Source organism: Oreochromis niloticus, linkage group LG13 (genome assembly GCF_001858045.2).
Source record: "Oreochromis niloticus isolate F11D_XX linkage group LG13, O_niloticus_UMD_NMBU, whole genome shotgun sequence".
Taxonomy (NCBI): Eukaryota; Metazoa; Chordata; class Actinopteri; order Cichliformes; family Cichlidae; genus Oreochromis; species Oreochromis niloticus.
In genome coordinates this window covers 27,980,617-28,005,487 of record NC_031978.2, presented here as the reverse complement: position 1 = coordinate 28,005,487, position 24,871 = coordinate 27,980,617, and the positions used below count along the sequence as shown (strand labels likewise).

The 24,871-nt window shown below is 42.2% G+C and overlaps 3 protein-coding genes across 4 annotated transcripts in view; 1 reads left to right on the top strand and 2 right to left on the bottom strand.

The window, feature by feature from the left end:
* Positions 1–11,308, bottom strand: part of ttc7a (tetratricopeptide repeat domain 7A) — a 58,708-nt gene extending 47,400 nt beyond the window's left edge. Inside the window, exons 1-7 of the mRNA XM_025897469.1 lie at positions 10,565–11,308; positions 6,558–6,721; positions 6,197–6,365; positions 2,305–2,435; positions 1,950–2,074; positions 1,110–1,188; positions 609–778 (exon numbers count right to left, since the gene is read on the bottom strand). Coding sequence (XP_025753254.1) covers positions 609–778; positions 1,110–1,188; positions 1,950–2,074; positions 2,305–2,435; positions 6,197–6,365; positions 6,558–6,721; positions 10,565–10,694 — 968 coding nt within the window. The 5' untranslated portion in view covers positions 10,695–11,308. The remainder of the gene's footprint in view (positions 1–608; positions 779–1,109; positions 1,189–1,949; positions 2,075–2,304; positions 2,436–6,196; positions 6,366–6,557; positions 6,722–10,564) is intronic.
* Positions 11,309–13,757: 2,449 nt separating this feature from the next.
* mcfd2 (multiple coagulation factor deficiency 2, ER cargo receptor complex subunit) lies at positions 13,758–17,824 on the top strand. Of its 2 annotated transcripts, none has more exons than XM_003452323.5 (4): positions 13,758–13,916; positions 14,458–14,634; positions 14,735–14,894; positions 15,824–17,824. In XM_003452323.5, the coding sequence occupies exons 2-4, from the start codon at positions 14,462–14,464 to the stop codon at positions 15,953–15,955; spliced, it is 465 nt and encodes a 154-aa protein (XP_003452371.1). In that variant the 5' UTR covers positions 13,758–13,916; positions 14,458–14,461; the 3' UTR covers positions 15,956–17,824. The 2 variants fall into 2 exon arrangements, with proteins under 2 accessions (XP_003452371.1, XP_005457132.1); XM_005457075.4 differs by having other exon boundaries at positions 13,775–13,916; positions 14,461–14,634.
* A 1,913-nt stretch (positions 17,825–19,737) lies between these two features.
* prop1 (PROP paired-like homeobox 1) lies at positions 19,738–23,273 on the bottom strand. The gene is made up of 3 exons (XM_003452324.5): positions 22,882–23,273; positions 21,717–21,946; positions 19,738–20,459 (listed from the first exon to the last, which is right to left on the bottom strand). Exons 1-3 carry the CDS (start codon positions 22,973–22,975, stop codon positions 20,088–20,090), a joined length of 696 nt encoding a protein of 231 aa, XP_003452372.1. The 5' UTR covers positions 22,976–23,273; the 3' UTR covers positions 19,738–20,087.
* Between the last annotated feature and the right edge of the window lie 1,598 nt (positions 23,274–24,871).

Sequence of the window (24,871 nt, the reverse complement as noted above, 5' to 3'; positions counted from 1 at the left end):
AGCAAAATCCCATCAAAGGCATCACATTATTAAGAACAATATTGTTTTGGGGGCCATCTTAATGGTGTCCAACCATAAAACTTTAGTATTTTCCTGTTTCACATTTGTCTCTCATGGACTGGCAACCAGCCCAGGATGTACCCCACCTCCCTCCAAATGGCAGCTGGGATAGACTCCAGCCCTCCCAGATCCTGAAATTGGATCAGCGGTTAAGAAAATGGATGGAAGGGAAATTCATCTTAGTGTTGCTAAGTTAGTGGACATGGGAGTTAGTGTAGGTCGTCATGCAGCAGGTCAACACTCGGGTCAAACTGCAGTAAGAACCATGGTCTTAACAGGAGAGTAATTTAGACATAAGAGATACTCGTGGGCTCAAAGTACTAAAGAGACAGTCCTTAGTGAGATAATCTTTGTCCACTATTGACAGCTGATACGGTGAAGTAACTAACACCATCATAGCAATCATATATAGCTTTACCCAAGCTAAATACTTAGCATGACTCAAGCAGTTGCATTTAGCACGATTAGACTAGAGCAGACTGAAACAGAAAATGGAGCCGAAAACCAAAAATACTGAAATGAAAACAAAAAAAACAGAGTGTACAAACCATTCTGTGCTGTAGCGTTGTGGTGGTTTAACAGTGGGGTAGATGGCGTCTTTGGAGGCGGCGGCTCCTTCTCTGTGAAGCCAGGCTGAGGGTGGGGGGCCCAGCGGGGGCCAGTAGCTGTCCTCGCTCACAGAGCTCAGCAACACTTCTGCTAGTTTTCTTGCTGCAGACTAGGATGGAGCCACAAGCAGATGCTGTATTAATGCAGGTGTGCAATACTGATACTTTGAGTCCTGTATTTATGCTGTTTTTCAGCTTTCATGGTTTAACTTTGTATGATTCTCAGTTCAAAACAATCTTTATTCATCTCAAGCAGTGTGCGTGTGTGCATGTATGTGCATGTGTGTGTGTGTGTGTGTGTGTGTGTGTGTGCATGTGTGTGTGTGTGCATGTGTGTGTGTGTGTGTGTGTGCATGTGTGCATGTGTGCGTGTGTGCATGTGTGTGTGTGCGTGTGTGTGTGTGTGCGTGTGTGCATGTGTGTGTGTGAGAGGTGGCCCACCTTTCTGAAATTCTGAGACCCTCGTGACTCCACCACCCTCAGCACTCTACGCAGCTGGTGAGCACCCTGTGCAAGATGACTAACACACACACACACACACACACACACACACACAAACACAGTAAGCGTATATCAGTGTGATGTGTAGGTGTGAAAGTGTAACATTAAACAAAAATAAATGTGGAGAAGAAGAAGAAGTTAGGCGATCTAGTATCACAGTGTTACAGAGATAAAGTCCTACAGGACGTTTGTTTTTGTAATCAATACAAAAGTTTTTCTTTGACTGAAACAAAACACTTGAGCTCTTCTTTACTCACAGCGACCTCATTTATGGACAGTGGATGAATGAGTTAGATATAATATTATAGTTTTTACAGAGATGGTGTTCCTATGTGACCATTCAAACACTCCTTGCTTTTCTATGTCTAAGAGCAACACTGCCACCTATTGATCACGAGTAAAAATGCACCTGTGGTGCACTAAGGTCAAGTGGTGCTGGAAAGCTTCGGCTTGATTTCTTCTTCTCCTCTTCACTCTAACACAAGCTAAATGACAGAGCACACAGCCCTCTACTCCACAGAGCGAGTCTTGTGATGAAAGGAGGACTCAACAATAAAACTCTGCAGTGCACAAAACAAGCATCCAATCTGCAGCTACACAAGTAACTAATTCTATTTAATAATTATGCAAATATAATTATAACAAAATTGAAATCATCTGACTTCTATTCTTATCAAAGATGTTGGAATTATACTGTCACATGTGAGCATGTCTAAAGATGTTGCCTGGTCTATTTTTGCTTTTCAAAAATAATATGGTTGTTATGGTTGCTACCCTCACCCCCTATGCAGCAGACAAAGGTAAGCACTCTGTAATGCAGCCTGCAGGAAGTAGCCCAGTTCAATATCACTGGGTGAATGAAGTAAAATGGTTTTGGCTGACTTGATGTGGGGCGTTGTTACAACCTGAAAACACAGAGATAAAACAGACATTATTAACCCCATATGAAATTTAAAGTTTCTGTCAAAAGATTATTACAACAACTCAGTATTCATAGTGACAGATACAGAACCATTAAACACTATCAAACATCACATGTTTGTGTTGGAAACAGTGGAGTAAAATGCCAAACCAAACACAGCAGTAACAGGGTCACACACGTGATTATGCTCTCACACGGGTATAGAAAGCCCACCTTATCGAGCTCCTGCAGGTAGGACAGAGCTGCGTCACAGGCCCTGAGGTAACAGGACAGGGACTCCTCCTCTCTCTCAGAAAGACGAACACGGGACACGGCAGACAGCGTCTGGTGATCCAGAGACAGACCTGAAACGCACGGAGAGAGACCATGGCGTGGTCGGTTTTTACGAGCACCTGCTCTCAGCGACTAACTAAGCAAACAAACTAACAAAAGCTACCATTAAAAATGTAACTGCTTTAGTTTTAAGCTGGTCAGGTTAAGCTGAAGATGTAATACAGGAGCTGTGGGTGGAAGAGGCCAGTTTACCTGATAAAACAGATCATTAGTATTACTAATAACAACATTTCAAACAGGGTTTTTCAAAATGTGGCAGTCAGGGGTAAATGTTGTGACGTATTATGTGAAATACGGAGGCTGAGCCTCACAAAATAGACTGAAAGTGGCGATAACTCAGACTTTACTGCTTCAACTGTTTGTCCATTCATTGTTATTCGGTCTGCACTTACAATGCTCAGTTGCTCTGACAGGCTTCATCGAGATAGATCTGAAAATACTAATAACTTTAGTCTGTTAACATGAGACTCAGATGTTTCAGCGTGCATTGGACGGCTCTGACAATATTTACTAGTCCCAGAGGATGAATCCTGATCTTAGATGATCCCATGACTTTTCCTCGAGCATCTCTCAAGGTTAATATTTGTGATTTCAAGTGAAATATCTCAGCAGTTCTTGGATGGAAAATCGGTACAAATGTTAGCGTCTCCTTCAGGATGAGCATCTAATAACTATGGTAATCCTGTCTGCATGGTCATTTTCAGTTATACAAACAAAGGCATCACCTTTAGGGCTTTGATTGTCTTCCAGTGGAGGGTTAGGGTTAGTTTCTTTCTGCGTTTCTATATTCATGAACCTGTCTACGTTTTCCCCTAATCCCCCTTAGCCAGTCAAGGTAGATGGCTGGTTCACCCAGAGGTTTCTTCCTTTTAAAAGTACGTGCTCATTTGGTTTTGTGGGGGGGCTTTCACCTTAAAATGTAAAGGTTTGTGCAAAATACATAAAAATTGAACTTAACGCTGTGCTTTTGTTTTGTTTGTTTGCTTTTTCTACTTATAATTGCATTTCTGATGCACGAGTACAGAACAGGCCGTTAACAGGCCCGTGCTGTCCAGATGATGTCTGCTAGTGCACTTATTTGTACAAACAAGTGGGGGGGGGAGCAGGAACTTCTCTAGACCGCAGGAGGCCTGTGACGGGCAGCAGTCTCAGGCCAGACGCCAAGCTAAATCAAATAAGGAGACGTCACCATCCAAGTATTCACATCTGACTTAATTTCCAAAGCAACGCTGGGAAAAGCGCGGGGAGGAGACAAGCAGCCCCCGCAGGATCTGATCTACGTTAAAAGTGTTTGCCATGACCATCCTTCAGTGGGCTTCAAAGCAATCAAAAGAAATCTGACAGTTATTGCAACATATTCTCTCCAGTTTGCTGAGCGTGAGGTCACGTCCGATCGTCAGGAAACAGGGAGTGTAGCCGCATAATGATGATGATTATGGTGAGTGAAACAAGATTATCCAGGCCTCCAGTGTAATGTTCTGTGAATGTGATCTGTGACCTTTAATGATGCTGGTATTCAGTGAGTCACATTAGACCAAAAAAAAAAAAAAACCACTTAAGGCTGTATCTGACTGGAAAGAGCATATTTTTAAAATGACTCCAAAATAAAAAGTGATGGAGGGAGGGGGGGCGTTCATGTTTGGGCTTGAGACAGCTTGTGATTGTGACTAACTGTAAATTCTCCCTTCACGTATGACTCATGATTGTTGTGCTTTTAAAGAAGCATCTGTACAAAAAACGTGTCAAGACAAAGACCAGAGGTGGGAAATCCGCTTGCAGACGAGCTTTACGTTGTTAGCTTATTCCCAATCTGCTCCATGGAGGTGTCTGTGCGACAGAACAGACACATAGAAAGAAAATGCACCGCTTCATCAGGATCTTTAAGGTTAAAACACAATAGTAGCACCATGCCCAATCAAGCTGATGTTTTCCAGTCGTGCTACATTTGAATCCACAGTCTGGCCCGTTGCCTCCCTTCCATTTCCACTAAACCCCATAAAAGGTCATTGTGATTTTAAGGCTGTAACAGCTCCTATCAGAGGGATTAGTTACAGGATCATTAAGGAAATGTATGAAGAGAGTAGTTCAGCCTTGCTGCTGGTGTTTTTCAAGGAAACCTGCCAGTTCTTAGAGCTGCTTTTGCTTACTGAAGGTCCAGGCTGACAAGCAGGAGATGTGCTGTAAATGTAAACCGTGCAGCGGTGTAGCAGACATCCAGAAGCCATACTGAAACACTGTCAGCTGTGTTATGAAGTGCATTATATTTCATGTTGATAGGGTTAGAGTGAGACCACTGCACAGATGCGACGCTGCTAGAACGCCCTGTCGTGTGAAAACATTGAGATTGCAATATATAATGTATGCTTTCCACCTCGCAAGTATTCTTTAAAATCACCACGGGTCTGTCTCAGCACTCATACCTGGCAGTATTAACAAGCAGTCAAATTTCTCCTGCCTGACATTTTTATACTAACTGTGCCTCCAAGGATTTTAGAGGTTTATGGAGCTCACTGGGACAGGCTTCATTAATAAGGACATATCGTCACTCTTTCACACAAAGACTGTGGGCACAGCCAGGCTCCAGTGACACTTACAATCAGTTGGCATTAAAATCCCACATTCAGGAGTGGAGAGAGGAGTCCCTGCAGTTAGTGGAGCGTTAAAGTGGAGCTGTGTAGACTCTAGTGTTTGTAAGAGGAAAAGTTTTAATGGCTTCTGTCAGGTATATTTTTAAGTAATGATCCTGTTTCTAAATTAAAAGAAATGTTATTGCTGCTGAGTGCGAACAAATCAATTAAGGTCTAAAGAGACTTCATTATTTTTACGTGTCCTTGGCCCAGACTCTGAACTTGGTAGCTAGCGGTCTTCTGCTGTTGGTGCGCTGCTGCCACCAGCTGTCAGTCAGTGACATAGTGTAGAACCAGTAGCATGGCTGCTACTGCTTCTTGCGGTACAAGCTGATCGGCCACAAGTCAAAATCACAGGAAGGTGAGGCGAATCACACGCACTCGCTGTCGCCTCACAGCGAAATGCATTGGGAAACCTCGTGTCCTTGTGTTCATATGAATTGTTACTTAGACACATACCTAAATGCTTTTGCAGATGAGGGGCATCTGCAGGATGAAGTGGAACACACCTGAGCTACCCGCCCTGTAGCCCCCTGATCCCAAAGGAGCTACTGCCAACGTCCTTTAAAATTAAATGAAAATGATCAGGAAGACCTAAAGTCCTGGTCCAAACTAAGTTAGTTTCTTCCCATGACATTTCCCACGAGCCCTCCTGCTTCCTGCTGTCTCCTCGTTCTCCTCTGGTGCTGTGAGTGCGCCGTGTTGTCAGAGATTTTGTTTTTTCACTGACCTTTCAGCCTCGAAGCTTAAAAAAACGTGAATGCAGCCACTATCATGTGAGTACGAAGATTAAAGCTCACTCCTCTTAACTTAAATACATTTAAGACACCGTGTAGGATTTTTTTCTTTTTGGTGTACCTGCAAAAATGATGGTCGGTCATGGCAGCTTAAAGAAACAAAGTCACCCAGCAGATTGTCATACAGGACAGGAAGTGCAGAAAGATTATGTAACCCACTATATTCAGTTAAAACTGAGGAGAGAGCATGCACAGAAAACTACACACTCCCTACTGCACATGCAACAGATTGGATTTGCTGCAGTGTTTATCTGTGTTTTCTCTTCAAAGTTAGTTTGTTTTCTTTTCTTTGCTATCAAGAACCAACCAATTAAACTTTTAGAAAAAGGAAAGAAAAACATTCTTTACCTTTAATCACGAACGCCTCAGCCAGCAGGCGGAGGTGGTAGGTCGGCTGGTCATCCTGCGTCAGCTCCTCCAGCCCCACCCTGGCACACATTCCCTGGGCGTCCCGGTAGCGTCCCTGCACATAGTGCACTTTGGCCATCAGCAGCAGAGCCTCGTTCAAGTACCTGGGCTGCAGGACAGCAATATAAAGAAATGCTGAACATGAAGAAGCCACGGAAAAGGATGCAATTTATAGAAGCTGTCAGTGCTCTGTGAAACAATGGCTTTAGGGCTTTGTTTGATTAAATGAAGGAAGTCGTTTTTTAAAAAGCAGAGCAAAGTCTAAAACTCAGATATAAGAAGTAAGTTAGATGAGACTAACTGTTAGACGGCCTCGGCTAAGGATGGTGTTGAGGTGTCCTTTGGCCTTGCACAGTTTGGGCTGGGTTTTGTCCACCAAAGGTTTGGACCTGCGTAGCAGATCCATGTTTTCCAGCAGGCACTCCTCCAGCAGCGCCTCGGCCATCAGCAGCGTCCCGTAATCATCTAAAGGAGGGGGGGCGGCATCGAAAAAGTTCACAGTGAGCTGAGTATGCTGAAGGTCTGAGCTAAAGGTCACAGGTCATTTGTTTCTGTAGCCAAAGCAAACCTCCCTCAGTCCATTCAAAACAGCAATTCCCAGGGACAGCAGTTCAAACATGCCTGAGTCCTTAAGTCTGTTTAGAAGCTACAGTTTCCATTTCTCCTAATATTTTTCCTAAAGAACTTTAACCTCGGCATCAGCAGATAAACTTTGCATCCACCTACAGTGAATTAAAGTTTGCATGTGTAGTAAAACAACCCGCTTCAGATGGAGCCTTGGACTCAGTTACAGTCCAGTAGTAAACCTCAGTGTCTGTGTACACACACACACTCGATTAAAGCTTTCCTGTTTGGCTTTTTCACTGTGCATATGTGTTTACCACTGCCAGCTCTGCACGCAGTGTTTATGCCCCGATATACTTGACATATTTGCAAGTTTGGTTTATCAGCACAGTCAAGGCTGAAGATGTCTGCGAGGGGAAGGTGGGGGCTAAACACCAGGACGTGTCTCAGCCCGTGGCCACATCAAGAGCAATGTAATAACTGCACCGTCAAGTTGGAGCCTAGACTTTGGCAAGAATCAGTGTTGTAGTAACGTCACAAAGGACTGAGATAAAAAACAAAAACATTCTGGTTTCACTTCAAGACTTATCAAGTAGAAAGATCAAATTTACTCTGGAGTTTGCTCACACTCAGTTCTCTTGAATATCATCATTGCTCTGATTATCTGATTTTCTCTTTTTTCATTTTAGGAGCAGCCTTATCATTTCCTACTAATCACCTCCCCTTTAGTCAGCAATTTCCTTGGATTTCAATAAACATTTGAACCTCCTGTGAATAGGATCAAAGCGTTTCTTGCTATTACTGATGAGCTTTATTTTGTTTGAAGTGTAAGTAATAATGCTGGTTTCAATATTTTCATAGTAGCACATGGATCTCTTTATGAAAGAGGTCACTCATAGTGATAAACACAAAGAGAGTTTGCTTTTTTAGTTCTAATTCCCGGATGTTTTCAACCCATTGCTCGTTCTTTTATGAAAAACTCACAGCATTGATTTGGCCTGTTCTGTCCCCACTTTGTCCCTGTCAGACATCTCCCTCTGGGAGCTAGCATTCATTGTTGTTTTTCTTTTCTTTTTTCCTTTTTTTTCTAAAAAAAAAGAAGCTCATTCAAGATTGTTTGAAACATTGAAGTTGCTCTAAATATATTTTCAAACTAAATTACTTTGTTCATTGTTCATTGTGTTTTAGTAACCTGTTTCTTTCATTTTAAAGTGGCGGTAGTTGCAAATTTTCAACCACTACTGGTTAGCTAATGGTTAGCTAGATATGCTAATAATACGCTAAGAGTGACTTAAAGCAGATAAAGTATAGCAACTAGCTAGTTAGTTAAAGTGGTAGAGCATTTGGTTGCTTAGCAGCCAGATAACCACTTTAGAAGTCAGTGCAGACCAAAACGGACTAAACAGACAACACGCACTACACTAACATTAAGGTGGACAGAAACACCACTCTAAATGTTTGCTAAGATGTTAGCTGTCAGAAGTGCCTTCCACTCTGCTATGTCTGAAGGCCACCTGTTTTGCAAAACAACTTATGTTCCTCTAAGCTAAACCTCTGTGGGTAAACAGCTTTCTAATTTGACCCGAGTACAGACTTTCCAGCTTAGTTTACAAGATCCAACATCCCTTCCCTCATCACATCCAGAATTTTTAAACCAAACTGTAATGGTGAAAATGCTAATATTGAGAATTCAAAACGAAACTTCAGAAGCCTCACGTCCATGACCATGTCCAAAGGTAGCTACGCCCACCTGCCAAAAGTTTTGTTTCTGCTGCCCCCATGTGCCCACAAAATGAGATTGCTGGTTTTAAAGACCATTTACCAAAAGTACTGGATATCTTCTGCACAATATACAGACATGACATAGAGACATGTTACAAGGGAAGAAGTGCACTGGCTGCAGTGCCTTTGTTGAGAAGCAAAAAGGTATGTTGTAAAAACCGCTGACTGAAAACATTTTAAAACCTTCTGTAATTAACTAAACCAGTCAACGCAATGTTAAGAGAAAACGGCTATGCTGTCCAAGACGTGTTGCAGTAATATTAATTGAAATAAAGATGGCTTTACTCTTGCATAATGCCACTTTGAAGTAAAAGATTTTGCGTCAAGTTAGTAAAATGTCCAGTCTGCCCTGAGTCTAACATGACTCATTGCAGCATTGTTCAAGCTAGTGCTAGCTCAACATTTCTACAGACACTGTGTTACTATGAGGCCTGTTTTAGTAGTTGAAGAACACAGATTTTTTTTTTTTGATTAAGAAAGAAATTTTTAAATTGAGACTGAAACATTAGATTAGTTAGAAGCAACATTTCAATGCTCTAATATGCAATAATTTCAGATGTACACAGATGAATATAATGCTACACTACAACTTTCTGGTAAAATGGAGACACCTTGTGGTGAAAGCTTTTATTACGTTTTACAAACGGTTTTTACAAAAAGTAGCTTTAAGGATACGTGTGATACCTGTAAGGAAGAAAATTAATGGTCACATCATTTTTTTTTATTCACCAATAAAGATAAATAAATAGATACATTCATTACACAGTAGAATATACTGTACTTCCCGTATTTTACTAAAAGCTCCAAATCTCCGTCTTCCTTATATACCTTATCCAAGTAGCTATCCTAAAAGATATCTGCTGTTTTTAAGTAGTGCATTACCCCATCTGTCCTTTCTGTTTGAGTGAGATAAAATCAGACTGTTACATCTTCCACACAACATCACCTACAGCAAGTTCCTCAAAGAAAAACATTTGAAACTTGAACGCAGAGTACACCACCTATTACTGCTTTTTTACAGTTTTACAGTTGGTTGGAAGTTTAACAGCTTATTGCTTTACTTGAAACAAAGTTCCTCTATCTCTAATCTAAAAAGAAAAACCTTTCCACACACAGTCCCTGACAGATCAGCTACAGTGTGAGTCATGCATGCTCACAGCAATACCACATTAATTTAACACATGAGCGCGTGTGCAGGCAAGGAGAAACTGCTGGTCTGCACTATCAGCCAGAACCTCAGCCCATATTTACTCTGCTAAGGTGAGGGTTGGAGGCAGGTGCATTAGTGATCTACCAAATGAATGCTTTATGAGGCACAGAAACAATATGCATGTTTGCATTTCTTTGTGCACGTGTACAATGTCAAGTGATTTCAAGGGTAGAGGCAGGCAGTTAATAACCTGTTGGAAAAATCTTGTTTTGCATGCAGGCAATACTGCTCATCTTGCACGCAGAAGGCCACTCAGTTCCTTTAATTATTTATATACCCTTTCAGTGTGTCTACTGTAAACTTTCATTGAGGCCATCCTACTGCCCAGTGTGACCCTCTCTGCACATCACACTGGGACACATAGGAAATGTATTGCTGTAATATCAACGATTGAATAGATTTGCTTAGAAAAACTTCAACAAGGGGAAGCCAGTGTTGAGAGATCAAGGTCCAACCTGTGCGCAAAAAACACTGCAAAAAATGTCCATGCTTGATCAACACTCAGTGAGTGTTTTGTGCAAATTATTAGAACTAAAGCTGGTGGATATTACTACAAATCCTCAGTACTTTTAATTGTTTGAGAGAAGGGCTTCTTACCGCTTCCCCCGTGGAAGCAACTTCCCGAAACTTAAAAACTTTTTTTTTTTTTTTACAGTGTACTGATCAATGAACGGTTAAAAAAAACAGCCAGGAAGTGACAACAGCCACCTGAACTTAAAAAAAACCCCAGGTGCATACCACCATCAACTCACCGTCTTCGTGGATCCGCGCAGCCTGCATCTGCTCAACTATCGCCGGCATCTTGTCCCACTGGCACTCGGCCCGGTAGCGCTCCAGCTCCGCTTCCAGCCGGGCCTGAGTGAAGGAGATCCGGGATGCCATCGCCGCTCTGTCCCGGTGGTGACTGTACTCCCCGGTCACGATGGGAGTAACTGCAGACTAGGACCAGGAGAAATAAATGTGTAATCACTGAGTGCGGAGGGAGGCTGGTGGAGGGTGGAGGGTGGGGTGTGGGTTATTACGGGCACAGAAAGTCAACAGCAGCAAAGTCCAGAGAAATACATGCAGGCGTTAACATGGGTTTAATTGCTTTTACATTACATATCTGTAGGAAGCCCCAAGAACCTGCACACTCTGTTAGTGCGGGAATTATTGCTCGTGTTTATTATAACATTCACATTCCTGCTTTTCTGTCTGAAGCTTTTTTTTTTTTTCTCAACTTCAAATGATTGTGGCATTTGGAGAGGGCTTGATCTGTAGCTGTTTGAAGGGAAGGAAGTCCTCTTTAAACCCATGTCCCTAATCTCTTGCCGTCAACACTTTAACTGGATCAGGTAGAGCTTAAGAAACAGCAATGCAGAGAATGCTGCAGCAAAGTGGGCAACCCAGCCGAGGCAGGATATACAGTACAGATACATATTGTGTTTTTTTTGTTGTTGTTTTTTTAATAGTGTTCATTTAATAAATGACTGAAAAACAAAATCTGATGGTAAATCCTTGGTTCACTGACGCAGGATCAGTACATCTGACAGCTATTGCGCTGTGAGGTGTAATTGCGCTTTATCAAGCTCAAGCTCCGGAATGTGATGTAAAATACAACTAAGGGGGCGTTGGGGGGAATCACACAGTGAGCATTTACCCATGAAACCACAGCACAGGGTGCACATACAGGGGAAAGGAGGGTCACTGACTACTCAGGATCTATCAGCTACTTTATGACATTAAAATAAAACCTCAAGCCTCCTGAACAGAGACTTAGCTGCTTCATTTTCTCTCTGGAAAGTTGACATTTGCTTGACATAAACGACGCTCGTCCCTCTTGTTGTGTCCACCACACCGTGCTGTGCTGACAGACCTCACGGCTGACCGGTCACGCCCCCTGCTGACGTAGGGAAAGTCTCACCTCAAAGTGACCCGATAAGATAGGTCCGCCACCACGGGCGTAGGCTTCGTATGAGCATAAAAGAGTGGGGCTCTTTAAGTGGAGGCGTGTATGTGTGTGTTCATGGATATTTATACCTTTATGGTAGGAATACTTTTACATATGTAAATATCTGGAACGTATCATTGGATTCTCCAGGCCTCTCTGAACCCTGGTGGGAATTTTCGCCAACCCCAAATTCTAGAGTGGCTCCATGGTTTGGTGGGTCACAAAATTTGATGTGAGGTTTGCTGGTTCTATTCAAGGAAGAGACAGACACAAAGAAAAGCCCAACATCAGAGGGTCACAAGCTAGTGTATACTCCTTCAGGAGGTGTTGCGCCAAAAAAGACAGTATGTTTTTTTTATGTGTAATGTCTTTTCTTATGTTGGTAAAAAAGACTGTCGTCAACAGGATTTATGAAGGGGTTATACATGGAAAGGAAAGAAATGACCTGTTTTGCTAGTATCTTTATGATCCAGCCTTATTCTAATTACATTATATTCAATCTAGTGCTTTTTGGCCACTTAAAATATCTCTTGAGAGCTATTACATTATATCTGTTGCAATTTCTACTGCCCTCCTGGCCATATTACTCTTTAGAAAATACATTTTTAATGTTGATGTGTCTTTTTAGCTGGATAAAGCAATACTATATAAAACTCACTTTGCCAAAAACTGATTGCAGCTTCTACCTTCTGGTAAGAAAAGTTGCTTGTGGCTTAAAATGACTTTATATGATTCTTGACATAACCCTATTTGATGGGTTATCGGTCAACAAGTCAGTTATAAGAGTTTAAATACTGAAAATCACCTTTTTCTTGGCGCAACACCAGTCCTTAGCTGGCAAAGGATGTGTCAGGAAATGAAACAATGTGGATCTTTCTCCCGTGGTGACCCCTGCATGCACATGGCACAACAGGAGAGGAATAGACGCTGTGTTGCTATTGGCTGAGATCACAAATGCTGTATGGGATGGGAATAATTAGGTTTGGCTTAAAAGATTCACTGATTCCATAAACTTGTCATTAAGCATATTCATATTTGAGATGTGAAAAACACCCAACATTAGAGAAAATATGCCTGCCTCTGTGACAGGAAATCTTTACTGAGTTTTTTTTTTAAAAATCCATCTATCGTGTAATGTTTTATTAGGGAAGACAACATCGATACATACAGTCTTGTGGGGGGGAAAAGTACATCCTTACTGCTTCTGAGGAACTTAAGAGAGACAAGACTAAACTGGAGATGTTTGGCCAAAAACAAACACAGGATAAGAGCACAAACACCTCATAGTGTCACGCACAATGGCGACGGTTTGGATCAAAGTCCAGATTGAAACTTGACTGAAAGGCTGTGCTGGGACCTTGAGAGAGCTGTGCATGAACGAATGCCAGCAAAGCCCAATGAACCAAATTCTTGATGCACGTTCAGTCATCCAGGTAAATCCCAAAAGGTTGAAATGATCAAGGAAATGACCTCACAGCTCTTTGTTCATTCAGTAGGCTGGTTTCAGTCATTATGCAAATGTACTATTTATAAGGTTGGGGAAACCTGCAGTTAGCTGAGATTGAAGAAGTCACTGAGTGATGAGTGACGAAACGTTTCTCCCACTGAAAACGCTACGTCCAGATGTACAGAATCAACTTTTTGGGGCCAAAATTCCTCCACGATGATGAGAGCGGCTTGTAAAGTCATACAAAAAACTAAAAGTTTACCAAAAACCTTCAAGTTATTACCGCTAAAGGTGATTCAACAGCACGTCTGTCACGTGAATTCATAAATTCTGTCAAATGATCAAAACGCTAGTTCGTGAAAACGGAAAGTACTAGAAATATATAAAATTATTCTATACGGAATATTCTATAAGGTTTAGTTTGAGCCTTATTACTGTATAGCAAGCCTATTCGAATCTTACTGTACCCTACAACACAATCATAAAACTAATTTTAACTAGTTTAAGCAGAGAAAGACGAAAAATTCAGAATACGTAGAGGGAATCATCTTGCCCCAGTTGAGCGCTCTCGGATAGCTGCAGCCAATCACAATGAGCTGTCGTGTCAAAGTGAAGCTACGGAAAGCCGCTCAGTCCGCGAAAGCTCAGATTGATCATTAAAGCCAGCAAACTACGCACAACTACTCAATTGTTCGCGGATACAGGTGAAGATTGAAATTATTTAAACGTAAGTATATATATATATATATTTTTTTTTTACCAGTTACACCAAGTCATGACCCATGAAATTCTGTTATTTCAGCGTATCCCTGAAATGCAGGTTGTTCCTGTATTTATCTTATAATAGCTCTCAAGCTAACGGTCATACATTCCTCTTTTAATGTGGCTATTTAACGGACTTAGCATAGCAATGTAATCTCACAGCTTACTGCAGAAACATCCCTATTAGTGCGGTCCATGTAATTATGCACTGTGTGTCTGTGGTGTTTTTTGTTAAAATGATCAATAAACATATGGTACTGATTTGTAGTACCTTGCTGTTGCCTTATAGAGCCAGATATCAAACTTATAAAATAGGTCTGAATGTAGTTTGATCAAGATAAACATGGGAATCCGGAAGAAGGACACTCAAATGTGTATGTTGAATGTAAGTTAGGTGCTAAACTGAGGACATTTGAGTAGTAAGTGAGCAGAAGGTGATGTCCAACACAGATTTTCAAGAGCTGTGTTCCTGAACTTGCTGACTGTCTGCCTTTGCCTTTCCGCAGCAGAATGAGGAGCAGCAGGTGTAGTGTGCAGTGGGGGGGTCTGCTCCTCTTGTTGTCCTGCTGTTTTCTGTGCGTTCCCGCTCAGATGAATCCAGACCACCACCACCATCAGCAGCAGATCGTAGAAAGTGCAGCCAGCCAACATCGCCTGGACAGAAACATGGTGCAAGACAAAGAGTGAGTGACATGGCTGTGCAGATACACGACTCAGGACGAGGTGAACTTTGGGTTCTGTCTAATCAGTAGCTGTGTTTGTTTGTTGTTCCTCTGGTGGCAGCCACATCATGGAGCATTTAGAGGGCGTCATAGACAAACCAGAGAAAGACATGACGCCCCAGGAGCTCCAGCTGCACTATTTCAAAATGCACGATTATGATGGGAACAACCTGCTGGATGGGCTGGAGCTTGCCACAGCAATCTCACATGTACACAGAGAGGTGAGAATTCATGTGTGAGCACGTTTTTTTTGTCATAGTTGGCATTAAAAGGATACATAACGGTTACTTTCCCACTTTCTCATACCCTTCTTATTGTGCAGATGGGACTGAGACACTGGTTGTTTTTGGTTTTTTTTGATATAGAATATCAGCATGTCTGCAGTTCAGGGTCTCTTCTTATCTTTTTTTTTTTTTTTTTTTTGTTTCATACCGCACCAGATGTTTCAGTGGGTGACAGGTCAGTACTGCAGGCGGCCTTTAAGCTCCAGGACTTCTTTATATGGGAGTCATGCTGTTAGGAATTGTCTTGCACAAATAAGGTCTTCTCACCAAAGGCACAACTTGCCACCAAGTTGTGCCTTTGGCCTTCACAGACACCACCATGGATGCTGGTGTCTGACCCGTGTGCTGACAGAAACACTAATAATTAAAAAGGGAGAGATTTAAATTGCAACTTAAATAGACTCAGAGGAGGCAGCAAGCTTCTCTGTGTCTGTTTTTAATGCAGTACACACTGAGAGTTCAAAGGTCACAGCTAATCAGTACAGATTTTTGGCCTTGTCCCTTGTGCGCCGAGACTTCTCTGAATCTTTTATTGACACTGTCTCCCATTAAGCCCGTTACTGGATTTAATTAGCTGGTAGGTTTTGCTATCCCGCTAACTTTTTAAATGTTCAGGAAGGTGTCAGGAAGGGTGTCTGGGACAAAATCGGTGACAATGCGGATCCATCAGCTCTTAAGGAAACAAGGAGTTCTTGCAACGTGACACCAGAGCGATCAAAAACATTTTTGTTAGCTGAGACGTTTTCTGCTCCTTTACACATTTCTGTCGCTGTGATTAAAAATGTTGTTGTGACACATTTTCACCACGCGATACATGCGCACAAAAAGGTCCAATCGTTTTTGCTGCTCTGCTCGTCTCTGTTTAGGAGAGAGGAGAGAACAGCCAGCCAATGAAAGAGGAGGAACTCATTGCTCTCATCGATGACGTTCTGAGGGACGATGACAAAAACAATGACGGCTACATAGATTACGCAGAGTTCGCCAAATCGCTGGAGTAGAGCGTCTTTCTGTTGCTTCCCGTCCACGACGACAGCAAGGAATCAGCAGAGAGGGCGGAGGGTGAGCGTACCTGGAGCCAAAACGGAGAAGCCGCACCACTTTTTAGAAGACCGTCTTTGTTTTCTTTCTTACAGATTATCGGTCAGGAGTATCGTTCATTCACGAAACTTCTGACGGATGATTTTTCCAAGCTGAATCAGCAGTAATCTGATAAACGACAAAAAGGGTGGAACACAGGATGGTGGATGCTTCCACTTCAGTAGGACTTTGTGTGTGTGTGTGTGTGTGTGTGTGGATGCCATTTTGAAGGGTCAGTTCACCTAAATTGGTATTTTTCCAGTTAACCCTTAGCAGTATACTTTCAGATCTGAATCCCCTGTTTTTGGAGCTGCATATGTGCAGCTGGGGAGTTTTAAGGTGGCCTCATTCACACACAGCCCCGAACGATTGAAGGAGCAGTACTCTGAGTGTGTGGATTGGTATCAGCTGACAGGTAAAACAGTATTGGTTCTTTATTCCCTTCTTTTAAACTTCTTTATACTTTTGCTTTTCCTCAAGACGTTTTTTTAATGTGTAAAAATAATAAATAAACAAAGGAACAGGAAGTGATTATGGTACAACAAGCAGGTGGTTAACTGAGGCCTGGTTAACCGCCTGTAACTTCCGGTTTCCACAGTGAAGCTTGGACTTCACTGTATTCTGAATACTGCACTCTAAGCAAAGCTGCCTTTGATTTTGGGTGAACTGATCCTTTACATGTACAAAAGCTTGGGTAGAGTGTTTTCTTTTAGTGGTGCTACACTTTGATTCTCTGGCAGCACAACAGTCTGTAAATAGAGTGTTCTCACATTAAAGGGGAACTGTTCTACTCATTTCCAGTTCTATATTTTTATTCTGGGACTCTCGAGAGTGGCTTTGTGTTATTCAGAGTTCAAAATATGCCTTATTGAACTTTGATTGGCCACTGCACAGACCACATTAAGGATATCTGCTCTCATCGACATCATACTGAAAATAAAAAAGGTAAATGAAGCGTTTAGATCAATGTGAAACCTGAGCTTTACTTTAATATAATATTAATATACTTTAATATACAGCGAAGAACATCCAACACTGTAAAAGTGTATTTATGTGACATTTATGTGAAGTAGTTCTGCTTCAGATGGACACACTCATTTACAAGCACGCTCATGCTGAACACAGCGGGCCAAATGGTTCCTCCTGTCAATCTGTTTAATTTGCTGTTTGTGTGAGAATGGTTCCCATGACAACAGAAAGTGACCTTGACTTGATCACGTGCACAGTCACTATGTTTGATGTGAAGCCCAAGGCTGCAGGTTACAGTAGCAGAAATACTGTCTGTGTTTCAGTTGTGACACCTTCTCACTGTCGTCTCGGTGATTATTAAAACTACAAAAAAATGAGCCGACATGATAATCGCCGAGTCAGCAGGAGCTCGACACACACCTGTCCTCGCAGAGTGAATGTAAAGCAGCGGCGTGTTGCAGATTCTTCATCACTGGATAAGCTAGACTAAACGCACACCGCCGTTAGTTTTTAAAGCGGACTCTGTTTTACGGGCTTTCAGGAAAGCACTTGAACACAGCACGTTTGCTTCAGACTTTAGCTGCCTTTAAAACAGACGTGAGTATAATATGTCAGGTTAGGTCTGTTCAATTCATCTGTGATTTCTTCTGAAGTAGTTTTATTTTTTTGCCACACGTTGATGACTTCTCTATATTTTTGCCATCTAGTATTAACTCTTCGGTCAATTCAGGTTGTTCTGAGTGCAAATATTTAAAAAGCATAACAGATGCGACTGTGTTGTCTCTGTGATGTGAAATATTAAAAGAAGACTGTATTCTGCACACTTTTTTCATGTGGTGCTGTCTGTGTTATTTGTTGTTGGTCACTTTTGGGAAAAGCAGATACAATAGAAGGCAGACTTCCAAACAGAGGGTTCGCCCTCTGCTGACCACTAGAAAGAATGCAGCTTGAAAGTGTTTTGCAGTGGCTTCAATTATCAGATCCAGAAGGTCTGTCCACAGTTTCTATGTAGGACAAAATTCTAATTTTATCAGGACATAAAACGATTTATATAGACATACTGCGGGAACTCCACCTCCTTTATGGGGACAACAAGCACGTCTTCATATCGTAAATAAATATTACATTTCATGTCAAAGCTGCAGAGGGCAGTGTGTTCTAACACCAACATCTTGCTGGAGAACAGTGCGTACGTGCTTTATAGACTAAAGGAACAAGTTACTCCTGAGCTTTGGCTTCACATGATACCGTCTTACCACCACTGCAAGCACTTTTTGGATCTTTATTTTCCTTTCTGTTATTGCGTTGTCCTTAAACAAAGACTAGTGGATAAGACACAGCTCCCATCATTTTCTAATGCCTCAGAACAGAATCCAAAGGAAGTGCAAGTGGAGGAGTCCAGTTCACACAAGGTTATTAAGGATTTGTGTGTGTGCATGTGTGTGTGTACATGTTTAGACATTTGTGAGGACAGAAAATTGGCATGTTACTATGCTTGTGGGGACCAACAATCAGTTATGGGGACAAAGTGCCCGTCCACACGAGTTTGAAAACATTTTTTAGGCTCAAAATGTGGTTTTAGTGTTACAGTTAGGTTATGGTTAGGTTTAGGTTGAGGGTTAGGGTTAGGCATTCATTTTTGATGGTTAGGGTAAGCGGCTGGGGCAGGGGTGGGCAACTCCAGGTCTCGAAGGCTGGTGTCCTGCAGGCTTTAGATCTCACCCTGGGTCAGCACACCTGAATCAAATGATTAGTTCATGACCAGGCCTCTGGAGAACAATAAGACATGTTATGGAGGTAATTTAGCCATTTGAATCAGCTGGATCAAGGACACATCTAAAACCTGCAGGACACCGGCCCTTGAGGCCTTAGGTTGCCCAGCCCCTGGGCTAGGGAAAGCATTATGCCAATGAAATGTTCTCACTAAGACAGGGGTCTCAAACTCCAGTCCTCGAGGGACGGTGTCCTGCAACTTTTCCATGTGTCCATGTGTTGCAACACACCTGAATACAATTAGTAGCAACCCCTAACTCTACTTAAGTAAAATTAGGTAAATGTAAGTGTTGTAAATGTAAGTGAAAAATGTACTTCTAACAGTACTTTTATTGCACCATGTTCATTCACTCATGAGCTGCTGTAACATGAATCAAATGGCTGAATTGCCACCTCAGCATGCAGGCAAGTTCTATAGAGTCTTGAATGAATGAATTGTATTCATGTGTGTTGCAACAGGGACACATGGAAAAGTTGCAGGACACCAGCCCTCGAGGACTGGAGTTTGAGACCAATGCACTAAGATATGAAAACCAGTGTGTGTTTGTGGTCTACTAACACATACTGTATTTGCTAATAATGGAAATTGTTTAGATGTAATGATGTAGAAACCCACCTCCCAAAAAGGTGGGAAAAAAACAGAATCCATTGATTCGCAAATCTCATGAACCATCATTGTTGCATTCAGCGTAGTTTTAAACTCCATCCATCCTCTTCCACTTATCCCAGCTGTCACAGGGTGAGAAGCAGGACAAATCACCAGTCTATCACAAGGCCAACACAGAGAGACAGACAACCATTTACACCTATGGGTAACTTAGACTCACCTAACCCCACTAACTGTATTTAAACTGTGGGAAGAAGCCAGATTACCTGAATTTGTCAAATTCAAACAGGGATTTGAAAATCATTGCATTCTGTTTTTATTTACATTTCATTTAACGTCCCAACTTTAGGTTGTGATAATGTTACCAGTAGGTGTATTAGGGAACTATGAAGGCCATCAATGAAGCTGAAAGGTTTAGAAAATTAAAAACAAATTCTTGTGTGTGCTCCTTGAGCTAACCTTTTTTTGCAAAGTAAAAAAAAGTATCCTTAATGTTCAAAGAACCTTTTAATGCATTTCTACAAATCCAATAGACATCAGTCGTTTCCAAGGGACTGGGGAAGCTCGGGTGTGGCTAAGAAGATAAATTTTATTTTACAGACTAGCTTGAAAATGCAGCAGTGAGAGAGCAAACAGGATGTGTGTAACTGTGAAGATGAAAAAGAGGCTTTCTTAGTATTCTGTGTGGAAACATCTGGTGCTTCTTAGCTCCAGTGAGAGGTGGGATCCAGAGGCGGCATGGAGGTGAGCGAGAACATGGGCGAGGTGAGGTTGCTCCTCAGTGAGCCGTACCAGTCATCATGCTGCCGCTGGGAGGTTGGCTGAGTGGAGGCGCCGGGACATGGGCACTGGCTACCTGGCGGCGGGTGGCGGCTGTATGCCCCTGAGGGCAACATGGGAGAGAGGCGAGGGATGTGGGGCAGGGGCTGGGGGTAGTACTGCCGAGCCATGCTGGACGGCTGGATGTGCACGCCTCCCAGAAGCGCCCTGTGGCCTGGCATCACGCCCACTGGGAGAACCTTCTGCGAGGCCCTCTCCTGCTTACGCTGTTTGGCTCTCCTGTTCTGAAACCACACCTGCTGAGACAAAGATGGGTTAGTCGAGGCTTTTAAATACAAAGCATGGTGAGTTCAGCAACAAATAGGGCCACCAGTGAACTAGACTGCACCAAATCAGGATCATTGATCATTATTTTGCAAGCAGCATTCCTGCAGTACAACTTTGGGACAAAAATCTGAAGCATTCAGCCAACAATGATATGCCACAGAGGTCAGGGTCCCTTATATTTGTAACTGTCCCAGGTCCTCCCAAAGCAAAAGGTATCAGTGATTTGTTACTGATTTAGTGAGATACAGAGTGAGCAAAAGGAGCTAAAGAGAAGGTGGGTTGCAAAGTGGCTTGCAGATGTAGACCAGCTCTTTTGTTGAACTGTTTTATTAGCAGTTTTGAGTTCTTAAATTATGTCATTTGACAATAATGATTGCATATGTACGTATGTTTGTATATTCCCATGTTCCCATGTTCTCTATCTTGATGGGCCAGAGTTAATGAAACTTTGCATAAACACTGCATAGGGCACTGGGAGCCCAAATATCTGCAAATATTTTATACAAATCCCACAATCATATATATTTGTGCATTTGACAGTTCAACTGAGCACCAAACAGCAACCTTACGACTGCACATGCCGTGCGGTCATTGATGTTTAGTGTGCATTCGACGCTCGTTTAGTTTGTGCATATTTGTTACACTGCATATTTTAACGGTCAGCGCACATGTTTTTTTGTCACATTTTGTAGCTGAGCGGCCGCTGATTATTGATCAGGTTATCAAAATCAATATCAGTATACACTGAGTGTGAGAATAGAACGCTGTGCTGACATAATAAATGATATGCAGTAATAAGATAAGCTCGAAATATGTGCCACATTTTTATTGATCAAAAGTAGGAAAAAGTACTTTTTTGACAGTTATTGTTTATTGACCCAACACCAAAGCCAAGACAAAGGGTTTGCTAGTAATAATAATTCATAATCAGAGGTGTTTAACAGTAACAGGTCACTGTGGGAAATGACTGACGTCTATGCACTGCTGCAGGTTCAGGCTGCTAGAACAGATTTCATTGGCTTACTGCTGGGGCACTATTACCACTGAAGCAGAGCAAATCTTAATGTTATTAACTGGAGGTGTGCTTTTCTTCACTGTTACAACAAAGAGAGGGTCATTTGTGCCTAAAACACCCTGTCCTGTTTCTGTTTTGAACTTTAAGTTGCACACCCCAACTCCTAAGAAGCCACAGTTGTCAGAGAAATCTAATGTGAAGACCGTCCCACCTGTATGCGAGCCTCATTGAGTTTAGTGATTCGAGCCAGCTCCTCTCTGTAGTAGATGTCAGGATACTGATTTTGTCCAAACGCCACTTCCAGCTGCTCCAGCTGTTTGTGGCTGAAGGTGGTGCGGTGGCGTCTCCTGGCTGGGGAGGGGTATGCTCTGCTTCGTCTATTGAAGCCTACAGCCACGGAGGTCTCGCACAATGTCCCCTTCCTCACCGAATCTCCTATATCTGTTTTCAGGAGTGAGAAAGGAAAGGGAAAGGGGTTGCGTGGATCCTTTTTTAGGGAGAAATTCCCCAGCTCTTATTTCTTCACTTCCTCAACATGACACAAAAAATGCGGCCTTAACTGAAAAAGCAGCAATTCACCAATGACTGTCTCAAAAAAAGGAGGGATTACCCGACTTTCTGGTTCCCACTGCCATCAGGCAACCTGAGAGCCAGAGAGCTTTAGCTGGCAAACACAAGCTCGTGAGAAACAGACACCAGAAACTGGAGGATTTGTCCAAGATTATTACCACAATCGCCAGCAAAGGGACTCATCTCCTTAAAATGAGTCGACTTGGTCTGCTGGTATCAGATGACATTATAAAACAGCTGGATGTCGAGTGGCAGAGGCAATTATTATGATTACATGAGCAAACTTGGTAACTTGCGGGGGGGTTGAGGGATTGTGTCAGGAAGGGCAACCAGCGGGGGAAAAAATCTGCCAAATCAAACATGCGGAGCTGCCCCGCTGTGAAAATCAGAGAAGCTGAAAGTAGGGAGGTTTTATATAACAGTTTATTTTTCCAAAGCTTTAAACTTTTATATTGTGTGTTCATCACTTTCCAACACTGCTATACTCTGTTTATTAAAGAGTACGAGACCAACAAAGCATCGCAGCTGATTAAATAATCTATCAACGGTAAACATAGAAAATACTGCCTTAAAAGCTAAGAAGGTAATCCAGAGGTTGCAAAGTAAACCAAATCAGCAGGATGACAGTATAATAAAGGCAATTAACATAACACCACTTCTTTACATAAAGTGGTTTTGCTAACTCTTTATAACAAAGCTGAAAATATACAATGTGCAACTCGTGTGTCAATAAAATTAGAAGTAATTTAATGTAGATGCTGTGGAAGAACACAAGAACGGGGTCATTAGGTTGTTATTTGACTCACCTGCACTGGAGCTGACAGTAGCCATGTCGGAGTAAAGATCCGTGCTGTCCTGGTGGATCCTCACACTGTCGCCCGCTACCTTCACCTGGGCCATCGCTTCACTTCTGATCCCTCCTCACACAGACACAGCTAAACTTAAAGTCACATGTCCCACCCATCTGTTTTACCTTCACCTGTGTTGGTGGGCCGGTTGAGTGAAAGGCACCATATGTTTCTGCTGGTCCAGCACAGAAACTAATCAGTTGTGTTCTAGTAGCTTCATGCGTTTCAAGTTCAGGTCATCAGATGAATTCTTTTCAGACCCACTGATTTGGTTCCCTGTACCATCACGGGACTGCTCATCTACAGTTTTGCAGTGCACCATTGCAAAGACTTGAATATATGCAAAGAAAGTTGAACGTAAAGAATGCAAATTTCAGTAGAAAGTGGCAAGAAATGTATCATATATAGAGATGATATAAAATAAAAACTCGAATATATGGATAAAATTGTCAACATATGCAAAAGAACATGAACATATGGCATAAAAGTTGAGTATTTAGGATAACAACCTGAATACATGAAAAGCCATTAAGTCTTTAGCAAAAAAGTTGAAGATATAAAAATCAAAACTTTAAATACACAGAATGAAATTTTAATATTTGGAATGAAATATCAATATATACAAAAAAAACTGAATTTATGGGAAGAAAACTGAAAATATGTGAAAGATGAATATATAGACCCAAATCTGGGAAATAATGTAAAATCCAAACTTTAAATATGTTGAATGAAGGATGAACATGTGGAATAAAAATGTGAATATATGCAAAAAGATCTAATAAAAGCTGAAAATATAGAAAAATGTATATGCAAAAAAAGCTGAAGATATATGAAATAAATATACAGAATGAAAGTTGAACATGTGGAATAAAAACAAAAGAGGTGAAAAGCTTTGCTCTATGTGACCACCAGGCGGCACTGTTATGTCAGGTTGAGGCAAAGACTGAACATGAATTATAAACATTTTTTCATATGGATTTATGCGATGCCTGTTGGGGGGTGGGGGACTGGGGATCCTCCATAAACCCGACCCCTCCGTGGTCACCTCCAGCCTTCGGTTCACTGTCTCCCGACTGAAAGAGCACCCCGTCAGCTGGATTAACTCAGCTGAACTCCAGCATAACCTCCCGGGACCCCCAGCTGCTCTCAGAAATTCCCATGATGCTAAACTGAGTCCAGGCCCAGTGTAGAGGAATGGCCCTGATACCAGGAAGAGACCCACTAATGTCCCACTCAGCACTGAGTCATGACAGGGCAGCAAGAAGACAGCTCACATAGTTGGAGTGCAGCAGCTGGCTTTTTATCAGCGCTCCAACGAGACGGCAATTCATCACGCGCTATATTTGTTGAACAATGCTATTTGCTTGTGCGTGTGCGCCGTATATACATGTCCACTGGCTGTACGTGTTAAGTAGCTTATGCAAGAGCCCCTATTAGACTACACTTTTACATTAAGAGTACATTCTAAGCAGGCCCTCTCCTTGTGTAATGTTATAAGATGCCATTTGGCCTGAGCCATACGTGCGATTCCCAAGAACCAATAAATCAAAAGTTCAAACGCTGGACTCTACATGTGTGTGATGCAGCAGATCGTAGTCCTGCCTGGGACCGGGATCCCTGCCAGGAAAGTGTAACAGACAATGTAGAGTGATTGAATTGGCTCACTGTATAAGCAAGGCCTGCATGATCGTCTGAACCAACTTTTCCTTGAGAAAGTCCCTCGCCTTGTTCTGGGTTCTCAGCGTATTAATATATAATTTGATTCCTTGTGACATGCCGTCTGCCAGGGCCAAATCCTGTGTGTCCAGGAAGAGCTTCCATCCTGCCTGCATTATGTGTGTGTGTGTGTGTATTTGTGCATGCACATCTGCCAAGCCTCTTCAGAGCTCACATGTTTCCTGTTCCAGACAACCCAGCCACAAACCCCTCCAGAAAAAAACCCCAAGCC